The sequence below is a fragment of the Callospermophilus lateralis genome, chromosome 2 (genome assembly GCF_048772815.1).
Source record: "Callospermophilus lateralis isolate mCalLat2 chromosome 2, mCalLat2.hap1, whole genome shotgun sequence".
In the NCBI taxonomy this organism is placed as follows: Eukaryota; Metazoa; Chordata; class Mammalia; order Rodentia; family Sciuridae; genus Callospermophilus; species Callospermophilus lateralis.
In genome coordinates, this window is record NC_135306.1 from 10,964,967 (window position 1) to 10,991,251 (window position 26,285).

Below are 26,285 nucleotides of genomic sequence, written 5' to 3' on the forward strand. Positions count from 1 at the left end.
GGTGCTACACTGGCCACCATGTTAGCCTGAGGAGCATCCACCTGTCTCTCTCAGTAAGACCAGAGCTGTGATGATTTGTGTTCTCCAGCAAGATGTGTATGTTGTCTCTGTTCTTGTTCTTTCTCCTTTTCTTTTGTCCTTTAACCTCTTTAACAAAACCAGACCTCGTTATTTAAAGAAGAATTTAAAAGTGTAAGGCAAGCTATGTTTACACTTTTATTTCTTTTCAAAAACAAGGAAGAAAGAGCTGAAATGAAGAAGGCCTCTTTCAGAGTTTTCCTTACCTTTGAAAATAGCGAATGGATCTAAGCAACATAACAAATCCTTGTCTCAAAATAAAAAGGGCTGGGATGTGGCTCATTGGTTAAGTACCCCTGGTTATTGTTATTGCTATGCTTTCACAATCTGAACCTGGTACCCCACACACACACACAAATAAAATCACAAATGGAAGGAAGACTTATGGGCTCCCTTGTCTCCCTTTGCCTGAGAAGGGTGCCTGGATAAGAAGGTGATATTCCTCTGAGACATGAGGTAGGTGCTGCATTTGCATATGGTAGTACTGAGGAGGCATTATATGGGAGGAAAGAAAAGAAAAACAGTGGACTTTGAAATTCCTGGACTGTACCAACTATGTTCCTTCCTAAGGGTTGCTCACCTGGTGGTGATGCCCTTCTCCCCACACCCCTACCACTCCCCATCCCCTTTCTCTTGGGAAGCTGTATTTTATGTATTTAAGCAGACAATGTTCCTTTATTTCACCTGACTCTTTTCCAGTTTGTAGCAGCTCACCTGGGGGAACATAATGAAGAGGGCTATAGTATCTGGGGGAAGGAATTAAACAAATTGTGAAAGTGCAGTGATAATGATGGGCTTACAGGATCATTAATCTGCAGGATCCACATTCATGCCTGTTTGTTATTAGGAATGGTTAGACTCCAGGACCTACCTGGATGAGAAGTGCTGAGTGTCCGAGGCTTAGAGTCTGGACCAGGGTTGGCTGAAGAGCCCCTTTGGTACAGCAGCACTCCTTTCCTCTCAGCATCAGTACTGAGTATGCACTGTTTGACATCATGGGCACAGGTTGGGCTCACAGGCCGACAGTTCTGAGTTTGAAGTATGGTTCACCATTTATTAGCTGTGTGACCTTGGGTAAGTTATTTCACCTTTCTGAGCCTGTTTTCTCACCTGAAAATGTGGATAAATAACAGTGTTACCTTGCAGAGCTGCCTTGAGAATTATATATGTAGAGCATGAAAGTGATTGGGTTATAGTTGCTCAACAATATTAGTTATTTTCCCCTTAGGATTCAAAATAAAGATCCTTTCAGGTAGAGGTCATTATATTGTCACTGCAACAGAACCTCTTTCCTTTGCAGAGGAGAAGGAAGAAAGAGTAGCTTTCACTCTCCCAGGATGTAACTGAGGAAGTCAGATGGAGTAATAATTCCCAGAGAACAAAAGCCCAGTACAGAGATACCCTATTCTGCTATTCAGAGATGTACAATGGCATCCTACAATCTCCGTCAGCTACCAGCAGTTGTGACACAGTTGTCATAGCCTGCCTGTGCACAGATTTGGTCATAGCTGTTAATGTTATCACTGCTTTAATTTAATTATGTGTGTTGTTGGTTCTGTATGTGTTGTGTTTAATTGCCATTTTAAATGTCTTCAAAATCACACTATGATTCAGCATTGAAATGAAAAGTCACTGTGAATACTGAAAGTCACTGAGCAGAGGAGAATGTACATTTGCCACTAGCGTAAAGCAAGTATATTTGCATTTGTATTTTCTAGAAGAGCAACAAACAAGTTATTTCTCAGACCTAAAGCAGAAAGATAGTTTCTAGCAGAAAAATTTTTGTTTTGTTTTAATACTGAATTACCCTTGGAAAAACATGGACTTTGATGACTCTGAATCAGAAAATGATTCAGATGAGTAGGATTCTGGATAGGAAGTTTTGGAGCTTACCCAATTTATGTTCCCATATTTCCTTTTAATGTATGCCCAAGAGCAAGAAAAGGTTTTTAAAATTTGTTATTCTAAGTGATGAGAAAGCAAAGATCATTGTTTCCTTGGTGGCATATTAAGATAAAGAGCAAAGTTGCTCTCTGAAAGAAAACGATGCACAATCCGGCTGAATTTAATGGAGGACACCTGTGCCAGGATAGCATGCTTGGGAGTCAGAAGCCCATGTTTAGGGTCCATGCTTGCCAGGTACCTACTATTCCTCATGGAGTCCTGACCTCCCCATCAGTGTTTTGCCAGGTGTCCCAGAGCCAGGGGTCCTTTGGAACCAAGACTGGAACAAGAAAGTGTTCTCTGAGAGGAGAATGGGTCCAAGGGTACCAGCCATGCAAAGGACTTGGAGAAAATTCCTTTGGACTAGATAGTCACTTACTGAGTGCCTGTCTATCAGGTGCTGCCGCTGTGTTAGGCACCTCAGGGGTTGTCCTGATGCTTACAGGAGTGCTGAAAGGTCTCCACTGGACAGGTACTGCCCTTTTAGAAAGCACTCGGCCAAGATATAACAAAAGATATTAAAAAAGAAAAAGTCCTGCCCTTTGACTTAGTAATTCAATGTATGGGAATTCATGCACATGAATTTGTTCATTTTCATTATAATGTTACTTATGATATTGGAAGCAACTTATTGTCAAACTCTAGGGATAGGATTCAGTATATTATGATACATCTATACGTGGTGAAAAATATGCAGTTTTTAAGATAAAAAAAACTATGCAGTTTTTAAGATTGCTGGGCAAAAGGGCATGGCATTTAAACCTACATATATAAATTATGAAGATTATAGAGCAATATGGGGAATGTTATTGTGACCAACAAGAAAATAATAAAATTTCAAAGATATACAACTGTTAATGTAGTCTAATATTAAAAAGGAATAATGCTGACATAAAAACAGTTAGATGATATAATCATGGGTAGGAGTTTTTTTTTTATTCTTTTTGATAAAGAGGCAAAGAAAAGAGGTTTCCAAGAAAATGAGTCAGTGGCTGCAATAATTATTGAGGTATATTGAGAATAGAAATTATTTTCAGAATGTCCCTAAAATTACCTAGTTTTACATGCTTACTACACTGAGATGTTAAGGAGGCTCTGGGTTTCTTTTTCTCCCCCTCCCATAAATTTAAAATTTTGTGATTATGTATTTGCAGAGTAAAAATGCTATAGATTCTGGGAAGACATTTGAAGCTTTGTAGGCAAACGATGATAATATAAAAGGTATTTGTCCAAATTTGAATTCTTACAAAACATGGAACTACTATGATTTCAGAATAAATGTGTTTTAAATATTTTCTAAATAGAAAGCTGTTGTAGTCCTAACAATACTTGGCTAAGAAACTATTTCTATGATAGGCCATAATTACTCTTTGGAAAATTATTGGGCTTTAAAAAATTCCTACCTAAAGATGCCAGAAGAGCAAGTCCCACTTTGTCCCTTCTTGTATCTACAGTAACTTCTATAAGGTTCTTTTGCCCTCTCTTTCAGGGTATCATGGATTTTTATTGCTGGGCAAAAGGGCATGGCATTTAAACCTACATATATAAAATTGTACAAAATATTTCTTTTTTCAGATAGAGCCTATGGTTAAATTTATACAAAGGGTTTTTGCCATAGGTATTATTTTAACCTTTTACTCTGTTTTTTTTTTTTTTTTTTTGAGAGTCTTTTTCTGTAAGTTAACTTGTTTGTTCATATTTCAGTTCTGAAATTCTAATTAAAACTTGTGGTCACTAATCAGTTGCATGATTAAGTGTAAGAACTAGAAAAGTTGATAGAATTTAGTTATGTATTATAGATCTGAGCTTTTCTCCCTCCTATGTGTTAGGCTGTGCTCCTAGACACATTTAATAAGTGGCCATTTTTCTGGAATTCTGCACCCTTCCTGCTTTCTTTCATTACATTAGGCAAGGTTCCACTGGATGAGACATTTGCAGTCTTAAGACTTCCTGCCAGGGTTCAGACTTTGTATTTTTGACATTGAAGCTGTCTTGTTCCTGAAGCTACTTAATTAGAAACACATTCATTTCAATGTACACTGGAAAAAGCTCGGACAGCAAAGCCAGGCACACTGGGAAGTTGGAGCATTTGTGTAGCTGGCAGCTAAACTAATGGTTTACAGTTTAAGGGGGAAAAAAAATATCACAGGGCATTTCCTTCTCATAGAAGCAGAGAGAAGCTGAATGTGCCCAGCAGATACCTTAAAAAAAGAGAGAAGACAACGATGGAAGAAAAGAAAGGATAACTTCACTTTCAGTACTGTTGTGTGTATGGTTCTTTCTTTGGCTATTATCAAATACAAAAGTCTCCTAAAAGAATAGTTCCCAAACTGTGATGCTAATATTCAAGTCTGTTCTGCAGACTTCCAAAATATATTACTTCTTAGATCTCTAATAAGAAGGAAATTTTATATTTTGGGGAAGGATTTTTGCTTGAAAAATTTTATTTGTTGAATACTAATGAGGGAATTGTGCCCTTTCTTATTTTAAAAATGTTTGAGCATATCAAAATTTACATCTGATCATCTGATGTTTAGAAATCTTTGTTGTCTCACCATTGCTTCCCAGATAAAGCCTAAAACACTTCATTTTCTGTTGTAAGCAAACCTTTCCTGCTTGGTTACTTGCCCATCCTTGTTTCTTCAACCTATCCCCAAAGAGCCATCCTTGTCCATCCACTTTGACTCCCCCAGCTGCCCCAGAGGAAATGTACCTAATCACCTTAGTATGAACCAAGTGTCTTTCCTCCAAGCTCATAAAAATAATAATAATAATGATAAATTTTGTGCACATTTCATACAATGTATCATGTACTGGAGAGATGGATGGAAAAGTTTCCAGTCTCTTCCTTCCTCTCTGCTCTTTGATCTCCCTCATCTGCCCCTAGAAAAGACACAGTGTGATAGGTGAACCTGGGTAGGTAGGTTCCTTATCAGAGTCAAAGTGACGCCAAAGAAGAAACAGGTACATGTTGGAGTCAAAGCCCAGGTTTTACCATTTCCTTGGTTTTGTGGCATTAAATAAGTGATTTACTGCTCTGGTCTGTTTCCTTCTCTGTAAAATGTGGGGTTATACCCATCTTATAAAGTTATTTTGTGGATTAACAAAGCTGAATTTATAGGTCTTCATGTAACCACTAGCACATTTATCTTTGGTAAGTAGCATCATAAATGATCATGTGTATACACATACATGCACACAGGCTCCTGAAAACAAAGGAAGGACTGGTCAATCCCAAATGCCCAGGTTTTAAAGCCTTTGAGTTGGGCTCTCCTTCTTTGCTTAGTCACTGAACCTGGGTAACTTGTTGAATGAAGCAGTTAACAGAGTCTTTATGAATGGTATCATCAGATGGCATGTGTTCCACTGGGTGAAGAAGCTTACTGGCAGCTCTCCAAATACTTTGCTCAATCAGAATGGGCAGTTAGGTGACATCTTTTGGTTGTAGAAGAAAACAGCAAATAATAAATTATTCTTCATTGAAACCCATTATGTCCTCCATGCAATTTTTATTGCTTTTTCGATTATAATCATGGCAATCATAGCTTCCATTTATATCAGGAACTCTACTCATCACTTGATGAATATTTTCTGTCATTCTAATAACATTCCAGTTTGAGTCCAGGTTCCCATTTTAAAGCCTGGGTGACCAAGGCCATGCAGCTGCATAACTGCTGTCAAGGGACTGACACCAAGGCTGGTGTTCTTCTTACTCCCCATGCTGTTTCCAATGCTGCCTGTGTTTTGAAATTCTTCTGAAGTTTCTAGGCTTGGGAACAAAATGTCACATTAGGATTTTTGTTGTGAAAGGAAATGTAACTGTGCATACGTTTATTAAAACAGTTTTTCTCCAAATAGTGAACCATCTGTAATTTTCTGTTGGAAGCAACAGACATTAAAGCAGCTGTGTGTCTCTGTTTCTCTTCACAGTGCTCCCATGCCCTACCTCATAGGAATCCATTTAAGTTTAATGGAGGTAAGTTGTCTTCTTTCCTCCCTGATCACTCAACTTGGGGTTTGTCTTGCTTTGTGTAGTGGAAAGCTGCCGTCTTGGGATACACATCTCTGCGAATGAGAGCAGATCAAAGCAAAAGCTCATGTGTATTCCCCTTCTGGGTGCACAGGACTGAGTTCCTTTTAGACCCTTTCAAGTTGGCTCTTGACTCCAGGGCTTTCCCACTTTGCTTAGAGATTACAGGTTTTTATGGGTGAGGGGTTATAAAGGTTATGAAGGCAGGGAGGCCAGAGGAAAGGGTTCTATGAGGGTTTGAACAAGGGAAGAGAAATGGTTCACTTTTTATAATAATGTGTATTCTAAACCACTATAACAGTATTGTATTTTTTGTTCTTTTGTATTTTGAGAATCTGATATAAATGGTGGATAGAAGTGTGAAGAGGAGTATTAAAATTATCCCCAATACCATTATTCTAGCTTGAATTACTGTTAGAATTTTACTATTCTTAATTCTAGTCTTCATTCTGAGAATATGTATTTTAAATAAATGTGCATGATTGATATGTGACATATATATATAATTTTATGTCTTAATTTTACTTAACATTATGGTATGAGTACTTCTACATGTTTTTGTCTACTCTTAGTAACAATGATTTTCAATTTGCTACCTGTCATTCCCACCATTTGGATATACCACAACTTAACTATTTTCCTACTGTTGAACACTTAGATTGTTTATAATGTTTTCACTATTATAAATAGCATTTCAGTGAACATCTTTATGCATAAGGCTTTATCTGCATTTTGACTTATTTCCTTAGCGTAGAATCCCTAAAGTAGAAATGCTTGGTCAAAGCTCTGAATCTGATGCCAGATTGCTTTCTGTATGGCTGTACCAATTAGATAGCAGTTCTTTTAAAGGACTTTTCTATGCTTCTGTAAAGCCATTAGTTTGTAGACATGAACCTCAAGCCTTTTCCTCCTTAGGAGGGAGCAGACATTTGTACTAGAGCAGAATGGGGCAGGGGGTGGGCGTCTTGCCTATATCACACAGGAGATAAGCTCTGGAGGGGAATCTATAGCCATGTCCGTCTGCGATGGTGCTTTGCATCTCTTAAAGGAAGTGCTACTTCTCTTCTTCTGTTGCCTTCATTTCACGTCGACGAGGACCACCTGCTTCTCCACTAACTGTTGCACACTGTGCTATTGTGCTTACGAAAATGAAACAAGTTGGTTATCGAAAAACCTGTTTGTTTGACATTGAGAATCTTGATCAAAATAGACCACAGAAATCTGCTCAAATTTCTAATTTGACAGGACGGCCATGTGGCTTCTACATTCTGTTAACAGTCCCTCCCTGTCATCACCCAGCCCTAAGCACATACAGTACACAGTTTATGGACTATCTTGGATGATGTATTTAGATCAGATTGAAGAGATTTCTTCTGTTTTACCTTTATTTGTCAAGTTGGGGAGTCTATTCAAAGCTCTTGTATGAAAAATGAAAAAAGTGAATACTTTCTAATAGACCTTTCCCAGCAGTTGCTATAGGGTTTGAAACACTGATCTAAAGACTATTTGGCCTAATCAGCATCTACAACTTCCTCCTGCTTCTCCTCTTGCCTTCCAGTCTGCTCCAGCACAGGCTTTTTCAAACACTTTTAATGTCCCCCTACCTTTAGCATTCTAGATAACTCCAGCAAGTATCTAGTCCTGGATTGCTTTTCTTCTCTACTTGCCCTCTATCATTTGTCTTAAGCTTTTTGCTTCAGTTACCAAGTCAAAGTCATTGACTCTCAGCTGTGACTCTAATGTTGCTCTGCCTCTCTCTATGTCAGGTCCAAAGTTTCAAACACCAACTGAGTTTCACATGGTTGTGCTACTGATTTATCACTGAGCCTTCCCCCAAACAATTTATTGTCTGTGTGTGCATGTGCATGCCAACACACACACACACACACATAACACAAACCACACTGAACCAATCCACTCCCCTTCCTATATTCCCAGTCCCTGTGAATGGAACCATTGGCTTCATAGATGCCAAAGTGGGACACTTTGAGGATGGCTTAGTGTCCCTCTTTCTCACTCAGTCTATCTGAATTCTTACCACACCAAAAATGTCTCTTGCCCTGTTTCACCTTCATTGTCTTCATTGACATGTTTTCTTTGCTTTCCTGGATTCTTGCAAAGCCTTATTTATTCATTTGATAAGCAAAATGAGGGCCTCTTATGTTCCAAGCATTGTGCTTAGTGCTGGATTTTGGAAGATTTATTCCATAGCACTGACATGGAGTGTGTTGCCTTCTGCCTGATCACCGCTTTAGGTGGCCCACTTTCCCCTCTGCACTGTCCCTGAGTTCTGGGTGGTTTTTTCTTCTGATGTCAAGTCTTCCGCACATCACTGCTAGAGTACTTGTTAGCCGGTGCATAGGCTATCAGATCCACATACTTGCACCTTTGCATGGAGAGGCCCTGCCCTTCTCTACCTCTTCCAAGAGGTCCTCAGTCTGCTGTCTTCCTTCTTTCACTTAAAGAATCTCTAACTCTGAATGATAGCTGTTTGCTTCCCTGTTCTCTCTGTCATCCCCAGGAGCATGAATTGTCTGGGAACAAGGCATATTGTCATTCTCTGGTGCCCTCGGCATCTTTACAGTGCATCAAGCAGTTCATGCTTACTAAAAAGAAGGGTGGAATGAATGCTTAGGGAATTGTAATTTGGAGCATATTCAGGAGCCCTCGAATGGGCATCACTGTTTGCAGGCAACCCAGTACCATAATTTTACATAAAGACAAAGGAGGAAAATTTTTTTGTTACCTTTTCTATGATTGTAAGTAATTTGAAGCAAGGCCTTTTGTAGTAAAAATTACAGTGCAAAATATGTGTGCATGTTGAAGCTAAAACTTGAAACAGTTTGCACTTAGGTGAATGGGCGAGAGTCTACTCTGTCCAGTTTTTGAAGGGCTTTAAGTATGAAAGCTCAGGACACACTGGCCAAGACAGATCTTGGCCCTGTCATTTGACTGAGATTGGGAAGGAATTTGCTGTGTTGAACAACTATGTGGTTAACACCAAAAGAAAAACAAACATGGTAGTTTCCCCACCCTTGAAACCAGCCTTTTGAACAAAGAAGTGTTTCCTGGGTGCGTAGGGTAGCTATGAACTCCACATGTCAGAATTTTGTCTCCTGATCTCTTCCTCTGGGTTTCAGCTCACACTCAGAGAGCCCTATTGTGCTTCCTGAGTAGGTTTATCAGGTTCAGTTATACCTTTCAGTGCTAAAGATGCTTCCTCTGTGATTTGCTTCAGGAAAATGGGCTATAACACTTGGGCAGGAGCACAGACCTGGGGCCAAGGAGAGCTCTTTAAGAAAGGAGCTCAGAGAGGCCCATCTCTTCTCACTACACTAGTTTTCTTACTGGCAATTCAGCAAAAGGCTTATTTTTGACTGTCTTGTTATTTTTTCTTGAAAGCTATAGGCACCTTATTATGCCTTTGCATATGTGCCAGAATTTTTTAAACTTCAAATGAATGTGGCAGATGTTCGTAAAAGTTTAGAAAAAGCTACCATAGGAAGACTTTTTAACCATTTTTATGACACTCAAATTTATTGCACAAAAAGAAAGAGAAATTATAATCGAGTATTCTCATTTGGAAAAAGGTTATTTTGGGGAAAGACCTAATTCTAGTCTTCAAGCTGAAACAGGATGCTGTTGCTGTTTGTTAAATGGTAACCTTGTCACCATAAAGAGTCTACTTTCCTTCTAAAGTGACAAGTTTGTAGCTGATATCGTTCTCTCTCCTTCTGCCTTTTGATATTCTTTCTCTCATTTAAGCAATTTGAGGCTAGTGGCAAGTTAGCAGAATAGCCAAGGGTATTGGCATAGACCTCACTTCTTCTTGGAGAGAATGATCATGTTAGTTGGCAGCTAGGAAATCCCAAAACATGGCCAGATTACATAGTGACTATTTCCTTTCATTCAACCGATCTCAATTTAGTTCAAACGACATTTATTCAATCCCTCTTATATACCATATCTGGCAACAGGGGCCAGGTCATGCCTAGTAGATGGTGCTTCTGTTTAATAAATGGAGATCTAACCCCAAGCTTCACAGTGTTTTGTGTATAGGCCTGGCGGGGGCTAGGGGGCATGTATCCAGAAGGTATTCGATATTACTGTTGATGGTGGATTAGTGAGGAAGGAGAAAGGCAAGGTGATAGCTCTACCATGCGGCCAGCGCAATGGTTTCATTAATGAGGTTCTTGGCATAAAAGTTAGCTAGCGAGATCGAAATAAACACACAGACTCAGTTACCTTTTTCTATGACCAGGTCCGAGACGGCTCCCCTCTCTGGTTCCCTCTTCTAACCGCCCGGCAGGGCAGCAAGGATTACTCAGGGCTAGCAGGAGAGAGAGAGAGCGAGCACGCCAGGGAGTAGCCTTTTATTGGGGAGCAAGAAATTCAGGGGAGAATTCCATCCAATGAAGGTTGAAGGGGGGCCGCACTCCAAGGTCAGGGTCAGTGATTGGGCCTCCGGGGTCAGTGGTCAGTTACACCCCCACACGGACAGGTTCTCTCAACAGGAGAGGGCCGGGAAAGCTCCGACACAGCCAGAGCGCCTCAGACCCTAACCGGGAGTCACCCAGTCACATGTGAGAATGGCTCCCGACAGATAGCAATGACATAGTTCCAAAGAGAAGCTCAGGCTAGCTTGTAAATGAAGTTCCACCTGTACGCTGAGGCAGTGAGAGCCCTGGATTCTGGCTTTCCTCCTTCCTGCTCAGGTGATCTCAGGCAAGGCAATTGTCTGCTGAGCCTGGTTTTCTCACTTATAATCAAAGGGTAGTGGCCAAATCTTCTTTGAGGGATCATGGAAAGGATATAGTGAAAAATTCATGAGATGTCCAGCACATACAGAGTGCTGCAAATTCAACAGTTATTGCTGTTTCTGTTTGTTCAGTGGCCTTAAAGCCATTTACCTTGTTAAGCTGATGACTTTGAAATTGTTTTAGAAACCCTTAGGTTCCAAGGGTCATCATCCTCATTCCCTAGAGAAAAAGCTTTAGCATAGTTGATTTGTGCCTGCCCCATTTCTCCTGGTTTGCAGTACAGGAGGCAGTACCAGTATTGGGAATGATACTTTTGTAGGATTTGATAAATGTGCTTCTGTACTTCTGTGTGGCCACTTCTTTACTATGTTAACTTCAGTCATGATACTTTGTCTTTCTGGGTTTTTTTTTTTTTTTTTTTAACTTTCTTTATCTACAAGAGCTGAGTTCTACAGATGTCCAGCATATTCCAGAATCTAACATATGTCAGGAACCCAGGATAAAGGATATAGTTTTTCCCCAGCAATTTGTTGGCAATTTTGTGTCCAGGCATGGCACTATACCAGGAGTTCTATATAAAATGGTGATTATGACATAACCTCCACCTTCTTGACATTTGGTCTGGAGCAAATGCACACAGTAGAAAATAATTGTGGTGTGGGAGCTGAGGTTGTGTCTCAGTAATAGAGCGCTCCTCTAGCATGGGCGAGGCACTGGGTTCGATTCTCAGCAACACATAAAAATAAATAAATAAATGTCCAACTACAACTTTTAAAGAAAGAAAGATAATTGTGGTAGATTGGGGCTGCCTCAGGCTTGGGGAAGGGAGGCATCATCTCTAGTCTAGCTTTTCCGGCCTTGAGGTCTACACCTCTCAAGAGAAAATAGAAAAGTGAAGCCTAACAGATAAGAACTAGGAGCAACAGGGGAGCAGGGGACACCATGTACAGAGTCTTGAGGTGTAGCCCAGAGGACTTTCCAGGAAGTATGAGGCATTCTGTGTCTACTAGGAGCAAGGAGCTGAAGGTAAAAGGGAGACCTGAGTTTGGCAGGAAGAGGCCAAGCCACCCAGGGCCTTGTAAGACGCGTTAAAGAGTTTCAACTTTATAGGGCAACAGAGAGCCATTGAAGGGTGTAAATAGGGAGGGATATGGTCAGGCCTTCTCCTTGTGGGCCATTAGAAACACAGTCCTTCCATATAAAATGCTTGGAAACTGCTTAACCATGTTAATAAAGTAAATGGATATTTGTAAAGATCAAGGTAATTCTTAAGGAAATTACACACCAAAACCATGTATATAAAATTCAGATGTGTTAGCATCCCCAACCCAAGCTTCTGAATGGTTCCTTTGCCACCAAACTGTGGTGAGGTGTTTGTAGTGATGGTTTTCTTTGAGGTTTTTAAGCACCACTTTTACTAGAGTTGTCTTCTCCTGTTTTCAGTACATTTATGCATCAGATATTCTTTCTGTAGCCCAGTTTGAGGGTATAAATTTAGATGATACACTAAGTGGTTATTGCAGATAGTGGGAACAGGGTGAGTGGGACCCACATACCGAATTGCAGGCCCCTGGGTAGCTGTCCCCACCAGTGCAATTGCAAGAGGTGTGCGATGGATGCTCAGGGAGGTCAGGCTCCCAGCATTCCTCCCTGTCTCTTCCTCACCATCATTTCTCTAGGAAGATTTAGACATCAGCCCCCAAAAGCCTGATTTTGCAAGTAGACCAAGTGCTTGGAGTGATCAGTAGCACTAATCCTCTGTTCTAAGAATTGGATCCAAGTGTCTAATCAAAGCTCAGATTGGTTGCTGGAATGCAGAGGCCACATTTATGTGTGTCCACAGTAGGGCTCCTAGTTTGAATATGGGGCTTTTACACAAAATAATAGGATTTTTTCTTTGTGTTTCAGAGAACCTGAATTTCTGTCAATTGAGTTTGTACTATTTTAACTATTTTCTTTTTATCCCCTTGCCATAGAAAGTCTTTAATCCTTTGTCCCTTTTTAAAAAAAAAAATATATATATATATATATATATATATATATATATATATATATATTTAAACAGTTTCATAGTGAGTGAAGAGTATTTCTTGTTTACCGCTATATCACTTTGATGCTTCACAGGACCCCATGTGTAGACAGAAGTAAGGTGTAGTTTGCATTGTTAATGCTCAGCTAATGCAAAACTCTGAGCCATAATCATATTCGGCTAGAAATGGTGATTTGTGTGTCCTCACAAGAATAGAGAAATTCAATGTGAGATTTATTTGGTGGGGCCCAGTAATTCATATTCCTGCTTTATAAGCAAGATGATGTTTGCATGAAAAAAATCCCACCTAGTGGTTGTAGTCATAAGTCTGTGGGGAGGACTTTGAGAAAGGGAAGAGTTTGACACCTTCTGAGTCCTTGCTTATGCCACACACTGTGCTGGAGGCTTTGCTGCTTTCACTTGGGAGCACTGATTGCTTACTCTCTGCAATACAGGAGCTATCCACACTTATAGATGGGAAAGCTGAGGCTCTGAGAGGTAAGATCTTTTACATCCAGTCCCTCCACTATGAAGGGTCTATCAGCCCCCCAGAGTCCCCCTGCTCTGTGCACCCTGAAACTGTGTGGATTATGGCTGTCCCAACCCCAGTACTTGGCAGAGGCCCCCACCTGTGCCAGAACTACTACTTCTCAGTGTTTTGTGCTGGGGATTGAGGGGAGGGAAAAGGAGTGCAGCCCCATAGTCCTCTAAAGACAAGTTCTGATGACACTAGCGCCTGGAGCCTGGTTCCCTAGCATCTCCCTTCTCTCATCTGTAAAATTAAGATGATGTTATACATCTAAAAAGAGTTGTGAGAATTAACTGGTACAGTGAATATGAAGAGCTTCTTTCAAATGTCATATCGAATATTTATTATCATAATTAGTAGTAAAAAATATGAGGCAAAGTTTGAGTTGATGAATCCCTGGAGATTGTTCTGTAAAGAGAGAAGGAATTGGATGATAGTTGGTTTTCCTGGCGTTTCCTTAGCATGCTGCATACCATTGGCACTCTCATCACATCTGGAGATTGCAGAGCGCAGTGTAGCAGGCTCTGGTCACCTCAGGCCTAGGAGAAGGTTAATGGGTTCCCCCTCGAAGCTCCCTCCTCTTTGCATTGGCATCTTCTTTTAAAATGAGTGTGATTCCAAAATGTCACGTAATTGTAAAGTTGAGATTAATTAACATAAAACAGTTTTAAACCCAACAAGTACTTAGGGCTCAGTTAAGCATCTACTGCTTCAGTCTCGTTGGTCATGGTGGTATGTTCTCTTGTGGGACAGGCAAACCCTCAATCACACTAGAAAAACTGAGTCATTGTCAGGAGAATCCCAGGGAAATGAGAGCATCAATGATGTTCTTGGTTCCCATTTTTCTTTTTATTATTTGGCCATCATTATATGAAAGTCCCATTTAACACTGTTAAAATGACTTTTAAAAAAACCTTGAAATTTATAAATTTTTACCCATTAATGCTTAAATGAATCAAATTCCTGCTAGGTAAGAAGTAGCCTTCCTGAGGCCTGTGGAAGAGTGGAAAGAGCCCTTGCCCTGGAGTCCTGTGGGCCTGGGTTCAGATTGTAGCTCAACATGATATGTCCCTTCAAATCAGCTCCTTTGTTTAAAGGAAGGACAAGTTTAGCAGTGGAAAAGTGATAGTTACTCTGTCACACGGTTTGTCTGCTGTACACAAAACTGCTCTTTCATTAGCCTCTTCAGAGATGCCTGTTGGAAACACAAATAATGTTTTGGTCATTGAGTGAGGGCTGCTAAAATGCACAGCATTTCAGCATCAAGGACACCACCTTGGTGAAGGTGCCCCTGTCTTACAGGTGGGTTTGTTAAGGTGCCTCATTCCTCAAGTGTAGTATGGGTAGAGTCCTAAGTTCATAAGAGTTTTTAGTGATGAACAAGGGAAAAAATACAAATCCCAGATTGGTGCCCATCACATGGTAGGCACCAAACAAATGAAAGTTATTAACAACATTATATGGACATAGAATTGGAATACTTCAAAAAGAGCTAAAAGACACATCTAAGTTTGCCTTTGCCCTCTTTTCAGCCTCCATTTTTATTTTATAATGACTGATTTTTTCTAAATTAACATTCACTTAAAGGCACTTTTAACTGAGTTCAGCCACATGGGGCTGGTGACTTCTTTTCATAGAAAACTCCTTGCAAGTGACTGAGGCGGGGCTTTTGTAGGACCTCAGAGACCGACAGTGATGATTGAAGAGGGGTGCCCTTGGCCCAGGCAAATCCCACTTCAGATCTGGGCACATGTGGTTTTATTTAACACCATGCTCAGTGACTCAGGGTACTGGTTTGTGAGCATCAGGCATTTGCTGTTGATATGCAAGGTCACCACAGTAGGGGTGTGTTTGTCAACCAAATTAAACTTCCTCTTAATGACCTAAAATAATTGATTCTGAAGGCCTTTAAACGGGCCAGGGCAATGTGTAAGCAAGCTGAAATCCGGCTTTTCTGCACAAATTACTGCATCTTGTTTATTGTATTTATGTTTTGTCTTTGTTGAGAAGAATGAGGATGGACCATGGGTTTTTGGAGGAGGCAGTGAGCCTAAGTTTGAATCAAAGCTCTACCATTTGTCTCTGACAGTCAACGGGTATGTGCTTTACATCCCCATCAGCAAAATGGGCACCTACCTAAAGGGGTAACAGAAAGAATATGGCCAAAGTGCCATGCACATTAGTAGGTCCTCAGTGCTGGATGTTGTTATGTACAAAAGATTTCCAATAGGCTCCTCAAGAAGATAGCATAATAGTAATTTGTACAAAGTAGTCAAACTGTGGTGTAATCTATACCTTTTTTATTCCTGCTAACCTGATTTCTCCATAAATCACTTGCTATACAAAGTTAAACATCTATACAGAAAATCATAATTTAAAATGGAGCAAATAAACCTCTTTTTCCATATTATTTGATTCTCAGCTGCCTTCAAAATGATTTTTAAAGTTGAACATTAAGATTTATGCCCTTTAGACTACAAAAGGAATAGGTTTTTTCTTTGCCCATGGATTCAAACATTCATGATCCAAGAAAACTCAGGCCTTTGCAGATAAAACTTGGGGCCACCATCCTATGTTTGTAGAGAAACATAGTCATTGGCTTAAGGCCTTTCTTAAGTATCATCAACAGTGCCATTAAAGTTTTGTTTGTGGGTGGAAGTTACCGGCATCCCATAGAGTGGTTTATGTGCCCTTTTTTTCCTCCATAAATGCAGTATCGAACAAAAGCTAAAAGGTGTAGATTGGTGTTGCCTAGACTCCTAAATACTTCCTTAGCCAAATATCTGTTAAACCTTGGGACCTAGGAGTTAATTGTTTTGAACGAGTCAGTGGCAATAAATTTATATCCTCTCTTCAGCATTTGACTGCAAATATTTTGTACTGACAGAATGGGTTAAATTATGAAGCTTGATAAGTACATATGCACATTACCCATCCCTAGCTTTAGAAGAGGAAGGAAAAAAAAGAAAGAAAGAAAGAAAAAGATAGCTATGATTTTTGGAAGTCGTCCCAATTTTTAAAAATAAGAGAATTTGGACATTTTGGCATATGGGGTTTTTTAAATGAAATTTCATGGAACTGAAAACAGTCAATTTTAGGTTTCCAAAAATTGTTTTGATTTTCGTTGGTATAAATTTGCTGCACATGGTTTTGGGGAAGTTCTGAGAGATACATTTAGGATTTAGGGGTTGATTTTTTTTGTTGTTTTTGTTAGATTTACGATCGAGTTTTTGAAGGTGATTTTTTTTTTAATTCAAAGTATAAATTGGAGGAGACCAGAGTTCATTTATAAGGATGTTTTTTGGTAATGACATCATTCTTCATTGCTGACCAACTGGACTCATGGGCCGGTTCATTGAGCCTCCTTTGGGCATGATTTGGACACTAAGACTCTTGATGCAAGTGACTTTGGCCATTCCATTAGCAGCAGCTGGGGATGATCAACACTGTGAGCATCACCTGTGTAGAGTCAGGATTATTGCACATCAAGGTTGGGCAGAGAGGGAAGATGCCCAGGAGGGGGCTCCAGGCCACCTGCTGTGTGAGGATCAAAGGGTTGAAAGGTCAGAGGGCACAGCTCCCTTAACCATATCTGTCTGTGCAATCGCTGCCTCAGATTGTAAATCTTGGCAATTTCATTAAGGCCTCCTGGCTGCTACTGGGGCATTGGAATAATAAAATTTTATATCTGCTGCCTTTCCTGCCTCTGGCTGCCAGGCTGATACATTCTGCACAAGATGGGGACGTCTTATGATCAGAGCAGCCCTGATGAAACCCCAGTTAGGAATTTGAGATCCACAGGACCTTATCCTCAGGAATTAAAAAAGAAGAAGAAACAACTCTACACAAACTATCTAGCAGCCATTTGGATTTCCAGAGCACCTCTCCTATGAAAAGCAAGTTACCAACATTTTCCCTCTTGCTAAATGCTTCCTCCTACTCACAGTAGGAGAGGCGAGCTGTGCCCATGCTGCCGCTTATTAAACAGCCCCACTTCTAATGACTGGGGGTTCTATCTTCTGGGAAGCCCCCAGCATCCAGACGGGTCTTTCTTCTCACTTGGCAGATCTTTTGGGTGTTTTTAGAGATATGTCTCCTGAATATGATTTTCCAAATATTTCTACTAGATCTTAAGGTTGTTATGGACCTTTAGGGCCCCTTGGCTCCTGGGCAAGACAAATCACAGTAATGGCTGCCCCTTTACTGCCCATATGTTTAAGACCCCCTGTAGTTTGTTTGAAAAGTTAAGAGATTTTCACAGTGAAGGTGCCATTTCTGAAATTTAAAGTGTTCCTTTTCACCGGGAGATAAGTTCACTCTGATTAAGTCCGTAATTCTCACTAAGCCATGTTTATGGAGGCAATAAACAATGTTTCAGTGTGCTTGTTAAATTGGGTCTCCAACCTCTCCACTCTTTAAAAATTGACATTTCAAATAAAAGGCAGGTGGAGATGGGAGTTGGGGTTTGCTGTGCTTAGTGATAGATGAATCATGGCAAGTGGCAGTTGTGTAGGAGGTGGGAGGCCCCATTTTTATGATAGGGTGACCCCAAACCATTTTGGGACTAAGGAATCTGCATCCCCTTACACTCTCAGTGAAGCTCTTAAATTCAAGTCTTATTGTTTTCAAATTGGATGGATACTATTTTGAACCACTGCCAGACACATTGCACTCATTTAATTTTCACAAAAAAGTCTGTGCTGTGGTAGCGGTAGCTCTATTTTATAGATGATGAAATTTAGGCACAGAGAGGTGGCTTATCCAAAATCACACAGCTAACAATTAGTAGAACCAGGACTCATGCCCAGTTATTGTATGAAGTGTTTTAGTATATACAAACAAAAAGCATTATACCAGCCTACTTTGGGGTCTGCTTGCTATCTCATATTAAGCACTCTATATATCTCCATGGAGGTGATAAGAGAAATATGTGACATGGCTGCTGTCCTTAGTATGTGCTCAGCACCAGCTCTGTGCTGCTACACAGAAAAGGAGAAGAGTCCTAGATGCAAATCATAGCTGTTTTCACCCTAGGACCTGGAGTAAGTTACTACTTCGCCTCTTCCAGCTTCATTTTGTTCTTCTGTAAAATATGAATAATGATGCCTATTCCTTGAGGTTGCTTTGAAGTTATTTTTAAATAATATATTTTAAAATGTGATAGTTTTAAAACTCTACAGTGGTGTTACGGCACAAATGTGAAAATAGTGGGTTAAAGCAGTTATTTTAAGGGGAAAATGATGTCACATATGAAATGAGAAGAAATATCTCTGAGCAGGTTTTAATTGAGGGCTGTCATATCTGTTGTCTGTTGTACTTGGCTTAGGACTCAGAGATGGCCTTCATCATGGGAGCAAATGTAGTGGGAAGGTTTTCTTGAAGAGCAGATGATGTAGTGGGCTGGAGACAGTTATGGTGAGCTACGTCTGGACCGTGCTTCATGTCTCACTAAGGGCTCTGCCTACTGGTTCCTCATTTGTGCTTCGCAACAATGAGGAAAAGGATGACACCTTCTACATCTTCTTTTACATGTGGGGACACTGCGTTTCCAGCAGTAGGTAGGCAAATGTAGTTTGAGGCAAAATCCTGGCAGAATCAGAGGCACAAGCAGGCATGTCCTCTGCCCTGGGCAGATGGAGGGGCTGTGTTGGGTTGACTTGTAGAATGGACTGCTGGGAGAAGTGGAGGAATCCAAATCATAGAGGGAGGCCTGGCATTGAGGGAGCCCCTACCCAGTGGCCACATCTAGAGGGAACAGGTGCTCCAGTGTCTCTGCCAGTCCATCAGTAGTCCTGGAGGTAAGGATTATGACCTCTGGTCCACAGAGAGGGAAACTGATTCACATGGCAGCTAAGATCCTTGCCTTTACTGCTGCCTAGTTCTCAAATGAAAAGCCAGGACACAAACCTTGGGACCTTCTGTCCCTGGGCCCAAGACCATCCAGAGGAGGGAATCAGACAAGCTCTGTGTGCATGGAGATGCTTGCTCTCCTGGGGTCAGGTCTTTTCTACTACCTATGACTGTCCCCATCCTCAGATGTATCCATGCCCTATCCACAAGGAGGCTGGGAACCCCTGAGGTTCAAAGATCATGGTTGAATCATCCCTGTATCTTTAAGACCCAGACTAAATTAAATGGAAATGGCTGATCCATACATGAGTGACCAAATGTTGAGTGAATGAACACCTGGGGGTGGCTGCCAAGAAAGGAGTTTTTCAGAGAAAAAGGCCCTTTGCTGACCTGGCTTGGCAATCTCTAGACGTGTTAATGAGTATCAGTGCTTATTACCTTGTGAGGAGTGGATACAGCCTGGCCTGGGAGGCATTTACCCCGTTTCCCTCCCTGCCAAGCTTCTGTTTCTGTTTAAAGCACACTAGGAAATTCCATGGTGTTTTCAGGGCTCCTCTGAACTATTGGGCTTAGATTTTAATTTTGTGGGGCAGGAAGGAGCAAATCAGTGACTCCTGGCTCCAAAGAAAAGCCACTACGTTTATCAACTTCTTGGCAGCTCAGTGACCTTTAGGGCCTGAGGAAGGGAAGGAAAATGTCACTCTTTATCTGTACGTACCCTAGATTTCAGGAGGGAATAAAGAGTTTAGAGTCCTGAATGTTTGCCTTTCCTCTTCCCATTTTCTTCATTTTCCTTTTCATTTCTCTTTCCTTCTAGGAGGCCACCAGCTCCCCAAGCTGTTCTTTGTTATGTGCTCATATGTATGCGCATGCATTTGAGCACATTTCACATGTATTGTAGAGTAGAAGGAACACTGGCTCGTGGAACCAGATTCAAATTCTTTCTCTGACATGGTCTAACAGCCTGGGCAAATTATTTGATTTCTTTAGCCTCCGTTTTCTCATCCATCAAATGGGTATGATTTTTAAAAGGAAACCCTCTCTTCCTTAGGAATTGTAAAGAGTCGGTCAGGCATCAAAGTACTACAGGCCTTGATTCATCTGTATGTTATATCTGCAGATTGAAATAGCACATAAGCAAATAAGGTGATGCATTGGGAAGTACAGAGGCCTTGCTGTCCAGCTGAGTCAGTACTTAGTGCCACTGCTTCTTAGCCACATGACTTTTGACAGGTTGTTACCTTCCTAACTCTTGGTATCCCTCTTTCTCTACAGGGGTGCTGTGAGAATTAGGATAACTGCTATGTTAATAGTGGGGCTGTGGAAAGAGCACAGTGACTGGTGGCTATTATTTTGTTGCCATTAGCTGTCAGTAAGAGATGAATGCAGAGCATGGAACACAATTCCTGGCATGTGCAGGTCCCCTGCAAATTCAGCTGTGGCTTGGACTGTTCTGTGACCATAGGAGCACACTTTGCAGAAAAAGCAACTACATGAAACTCAGCAGTTATCATTCAGTTTAAATATAAACTATTAAGATGTAGCTTTTGGTTTGATAGCAACTTCACACCTGCCTTTTTTTTTTTTTTAAAATGCTGCCAAAATCATACTTGAGAGTACATTGAACATAGCACCAAGACCCATATCAGTTGTGCACTCACAGGGGGAGGAACTTTGATGCTTTTTGCCCCAGTGCTGGGTGGAATCCAGTGCCTCGCACATTCTAGACAAGCACTCTGCCACTGAGCTACAGACTCAGGCAGCAGGATTTCAGAGAATGTGCTCATGTGAGACATACCAGGAAAAGAGCAATAGGTTGATGGTAATCTACATTTTAATAGCAAAAATTATAAAAGGACAGTCTCTTTAGCTTCCAGCTTTGCTTTGAAAGTCAGTTGTTTGAATCCTTTATCTCAGAACTCTATTCCCTTTATTGACATAACCATCAAATTGCAAATGTGGTAACTTGCTTTCAATTGCCCCACATTTATTGATCATTAGTACAGTCAGGTATTGTATAAATTCCTTATACATATCACCCGACTAAATCCTCACAACTGTGCAGCACTATCCCCATTTCATAGATAAGAAACCTGAGGCTCAGAAGGAAATAACTTGCTGGAGGTTACACAGTGCAGAGGCCAAGGCTTGAATCTGGTGGCTTCCTTACAGAACCCATAGTCTTAATCACCATGTGAATGCCTGTCTTACTTTCTGTGTCCACTGTGAATTAATTCTACAGTAATTAATCATGATAATTTTACATAATTGTTATCATTGCCATCATTATTGTTATTCCCCTCACACTTCCTTGAACAGACTTCAATTTGCTTACGTTGGGCTTACATTGACCGTCTGGGCTTAAGTTGACATCTGCTGTAAGGCTGGCCTCCCAGTGGAAGGGATCCAGACTGTCATTTCATTCATTCTCCAGCTAATGAGCATGAGGCTCACGTCAGGCTCTGTGCTGGGCACTGGGGACAAATAGGATATGACTTTGTCCTAGTATAAGGCCATAGAAAAAGTTCACTGGATTCTGGTTCTTTTATACCATGAGTGTCACCTAACTGACCCCCAAACCCTCAGCACAGTCTATTGGAGCAGGCCAAAAAAGGGAGGCAAGAGCAGTGCTGCAGGTGGAACCTAGGGCTTTGCACATGCTGGACAGTGTCCCACCTGGCTTCCCAACCAGGTAAGTGCCTGAACACTCTTAGAACCATCAAATTGCCAGGGCCAACGCTTGCCCCTAGTTCTATGGCCTGGATTGGAGTCCTGCTTTTTTGTCACTAGCTATTTAATCCCTTCCCTGGATAGGCAGAGTCATCTATGTTCAGGCTGGCATGATTTAAATGAGTGTAGTCAGTGTTTTTTTAATGTTTGAGGGCAGAAACATCATTGTTTTCACACAATCAACTCTAAAAGTAAGGCTGTATAAAATCATCTTAGCTTTAGGGGACACCAAAAGTAGAGTGATCTTCATACAGACCCCACCTTGTGTAGGAAAGTATATCAGAAAATCTAGAGACATTGGATTTTTAGGTTTATCCTTAGAGGGTATAAAATGAAAACAGTTTTTTAACAATCCTGAGCAAGACAAGAAAGTGGGCAGGGAGCCGAACACGTCCACAAATCATATGCATTTTGGGGGATGTCCCCGGGGAGAGTTGCCTTGTTGTAGCACTCATTCACCATCATCCATGCACTCTTATCTTTTCAGGACTGTTGTGATTTTTGTTCTGTGTTCTGGACATGGTAATAATGTGTTTATCAACTTCATTGAGGTGTAATTTATGCATAATAGAACATTCATTTCAAGTGTATGAGCAAATGAATAGGCAGAGTCATCTATAATCCTCCATGAAACTACCATCACAGTAAATACATAGAATATTCCTATTACCCAAAAAGGTCATTTCTTTTAGCAGACACTAATTTTGCACTTCTCATGTGCCAGGCACTTTTCTAAGTATTTAAAAAATGTTAACCCATAAGGTAAGTTCTGTTATCCACAGTTGGCAGATGAGGAAACTGAGGCATGGTAAGATTAAGTGAGTTGCCCAGGTTTGTATTGCTGGTGAGGGGTGGAGATTAATTAGAATTCAGATGAACTGGCTTCTGGGTCTATGTTGTTCTCGTCTAGTTCTACTCCCTCTCATTCATTCATTCATTCATTGCTTCCACCCAAGCCAAATATTGGGGTAGCCACTGAATGTATCTCTATACATTCCCAAGAAGCCCAGAGATTATGAAAGGAACCAAATACTCAATCAGATTCACTCTAGGCACGCAAGTTGTTCAGATCTGTGAGTAACAGCCAGGGAACCCAGGCTGTGGAAAGCTCTCTGCTCCCTCAGGTTCTCCAAAGTGAGGTGAGCCACAGCTGAGCTCTAGGGACCATCAGAGAAGAAGAGGCAGGCAGGGAAGGAGCTGCTGTTCATTGAGTACCTGTTATGGATGTTCTGGGACTCACATTCGCTTCTATAAACCTCACAACCATCCTGTGAGACAGGGTCTATAATTGATCCCCATATCATGGATTGAAAACCTGAAATGTGTGTGAGGTTGAATATATTGAGTGAGGCTACCCACTGGGTAAGGGCAAACCAGAGGTGACGACCTAAGTTATAGCCAATGTCCTGTCCTCTCAATTGCCCCTAAGCACCTCTCTTACTATGCGTTTCCCCTTCCCTGGCCCCCAAAATAGGGGTCAAGTTAAGACTATGTGACAAATCTTATAGGGAAAGACATTTTTGATTAACAATATTGATGGGAAGATGCCATTTTTGCGTTTCTCTGTGTAAGAAATGCCATTTGGAGAGCCGGTGTGCATGTCAGTGTGGTTTTTTTTTTTTTTTCTTTTTTTTTTTTTTCCCCCTTCATTCTGAGAAAAAGCTTATAGAGCCTGGTGGGGGAAGGGTTTGCAGCTGGCAGGAGCTTTGGCATATGTTGTAACTAAAAAGAGAGGGAATGTGTTGGTGGGACAAGCTACCGGAGAGCTGTCTCGGTGTGCTGCGGTACTAGTAAGTGTTTTAATTGGGTAGGATTTTTGGAGGACTATTTTGACATCTGCTCGTGTCTTTGCTGATTTTTCTTCACTTAGAGTAGGAAACACAAGCTGTGGATAAAATGACTTTAAAATAATTGGAAGTAAAGATATCTCTCTCAAAGACAAATTTGAGAGGGACACTTTTTAAGAAGTGGAAACTAAATTCCACTTCTAGGAATCCATCCTGAAGTACAAAGCTTTATCCTACAGATTTCATGACAATATTATATAGAATAATTTCTTTAAAGCTGAAAATAACATTCAACCAAAGGGACTTGGCTGAGTTTGTCTTCATGCAGTGGAGCCCCCTGTAGCAATTAGTAATGATCTTCACAAAGCTTTGAATGGAGTGAAGCATTGCTTATACTGCAATCAGTGAGAAAATCAGAAAGGAGCAATAAGAACGATTTCAACTATGTTTTTAAAAGTAAGGAGGGAGGAGCATGGAAGGAAATACACCAAAATATGTTATCCGATTGAAGGGTCTAAGGTAATGGTAATTTTCTTTGAAATCTTCTTTCCCTCCCCTCACACCCCTCCTTCTTCCAGCCTTCTTTTAATTTGCAGTACTGGGCCTAGCAAGTGCTACATAAAGCACTCTACCACTGAGCTACATGCCCAGTCCTTTTTAAAGTTGTTTTTTGAGATAGGGTCTCACTAAGTTGCCCATGCTGGCCTTGAACTTGTGTTTCTCCTGCCTTGGCCTCTTGAGAAACTGGGACTGCAGGTTTACACCACAGCACCCAGCACACCTTTCCCATTTTTTGTAGTAGGTATGTATGATGTTTCAGATACAAAAGGCAGGCCTGCTAGTGCGCTGAGCGCGTGAGCCTCGGCGCTTGTGTGGTTGCTGTGGAGGACTATGTTGTTACCGAACATTCTGCTCACCGGTTAGCGCGCGCAGCCGGGAAGGGGCTGGGTGGCGGGGCAGGCAAGGTTGGCCTTTGCTCTGAACTGCAAGTGTTCCAGACCGGGTACTCCAGGGGTTGGAAAAACTACACTAGGCAAAGAACTTGCCTCAAGATCAGGACTGAAATACATTAATGTGGGTGATTTAGCTCAAGAAGGGCAGTTATATAATGGCTATGATGAAGAGTATGATTGTCCCATTTTAGATGAAGATAGAGTAGTTGATGAGTTAAAAAACCAAATGAGAGAAGGTGGAACTATTGTTGATTACCATGGTTGTGATTTCTTCCCTGAACGTTGGTTTCACATAGTTTTTGTGTTGAGAACAGATAACAGTGTATTGTACAAAAGACTTGAAACAAGGGGTTATGGTGAGAAGAAATTAAAAGATAACATTCAGTGTGAGATTTTTCAAGTTCTTTATGAAGAAGCCATAGCATCCTACAAAGAAGAAATTGTGCATCAACTGTCCAGCAATAAACCAGAAGATCTAGAAGATAATATAAATCACATCCTGAAATGGATTGAGCAGTGGGTCAAAGATCATAACACTTGACTGGCCACTTTACAGTCACTCTTATTGACACCTTTCTACTCACTTCATAGAAATTGTCCACATATTATTAAAATTATTATTAAATAATATTATTAAAATCATGTTGCAGGCCTAGCAGGTGCATAATGTAAAGGTTTGTGCCTGGGTCTCTTTTTCTCCACATGAAAGCTAAACAATGTCTAATATGAATATAATATTAAAAGTAAAAATTGTCATTTAATGCTTTAGTTACTAAATAATAAATATGACCAAAGGAGTTGGAAAAAAAAAAAAAAAGGCAGGCCTGATTTTGCAGAAGAGAAAACAGATCCCGAGAGCATTCATATAACTGTAAGCACCTCATAGCTACTCATTCTGAAGCCTGAGCAGAGGATTTAGGATCTCTTCAGAGAGGGATAAACTTTGGAGTCAAGACTATGCTTAAAGCAAGCTCTGCTGCCACTCACTGGCTATGGGGCTTTGGGCAGTTTGTTTGCCTCTCTGAGCTACCAGTTCTTCACCTTTACCAGGGACATGGTAGTATCTCCCTCACAGCATGGTTAAGATGAAGTGAGCTGGCACCCAGTAATCATCCAGCTTCCTTCTCCTCCAGCACTTCCCACTCCACAGCCTCAGTGTGAGTTTTTCTTGCCTTTCTTCATTCTCCTTGTTGCCTTGAGTCTTTCAGGGACAGGGCACCATCCGGCCAAACCAGCCTCTGATTCTTTCCTTGGGAACACTGAGCTTCAGGAACGCCCTTGAACCCGTGCCAGCCCCTTTGGAGAGGCTTTGCCACCAAGAGGGCAGCATTGTCCTACAAGAGGAAACTGTGCCACTGTAGCTCCTGCCTGGAGCCTGGTGCTAGGGGCATTTCGGTTACTAAGGGGACCCTGGCCTGCTAAATCTGAAGAAAGGGCCAGGTTTTTTCCTCTTCTTCAGCCTGCTGCCATTGTTGGAAAAGTAAACACTCCACATAGCTTAGCCGGCAAGTCCTCCAGCCAGGAGTGGGAAGAAATCAAAAGCCTGCCCCAGCCTAGCCATGGAGAGTCCACAAGGGCTGGTCTGTGCTGCTGGG

The 26,285-nt window shown here is 41.1% G+C and overlaps 1 protein-coding gene and 1 pseudogene across 5 annotated transcripts in view; both read left to right on the forward strand.

The window, feature by feature from the left end:
- Positions 1-26,285, forward strand: part of Dennd1a (DENN domain containing 1A) — a 530,651-nt gene that overhangs the window by 307,905 nt on the left and 196,461 nt on the right. For all 5 annotated transcript variants that reach the window (XM_076845503.2, XM_076845505.2, XM_076845504.2 and 2 more), the window contains exon 11: positions 5,953-5,998. In XM_076845503.2, the coding sequence (XP_076701618.2) occupies positions 5,953-5,998 (46 nt within the window). The remainder of the gene's footprint in view (positions 1-5,952; positions 5,999-26,285) is intronic.
- Positions 18,862-25,250, forward strand: LOC143392066 (adenylate kinase isoenzyme 6 pseudogene; annotated as a pseudogene).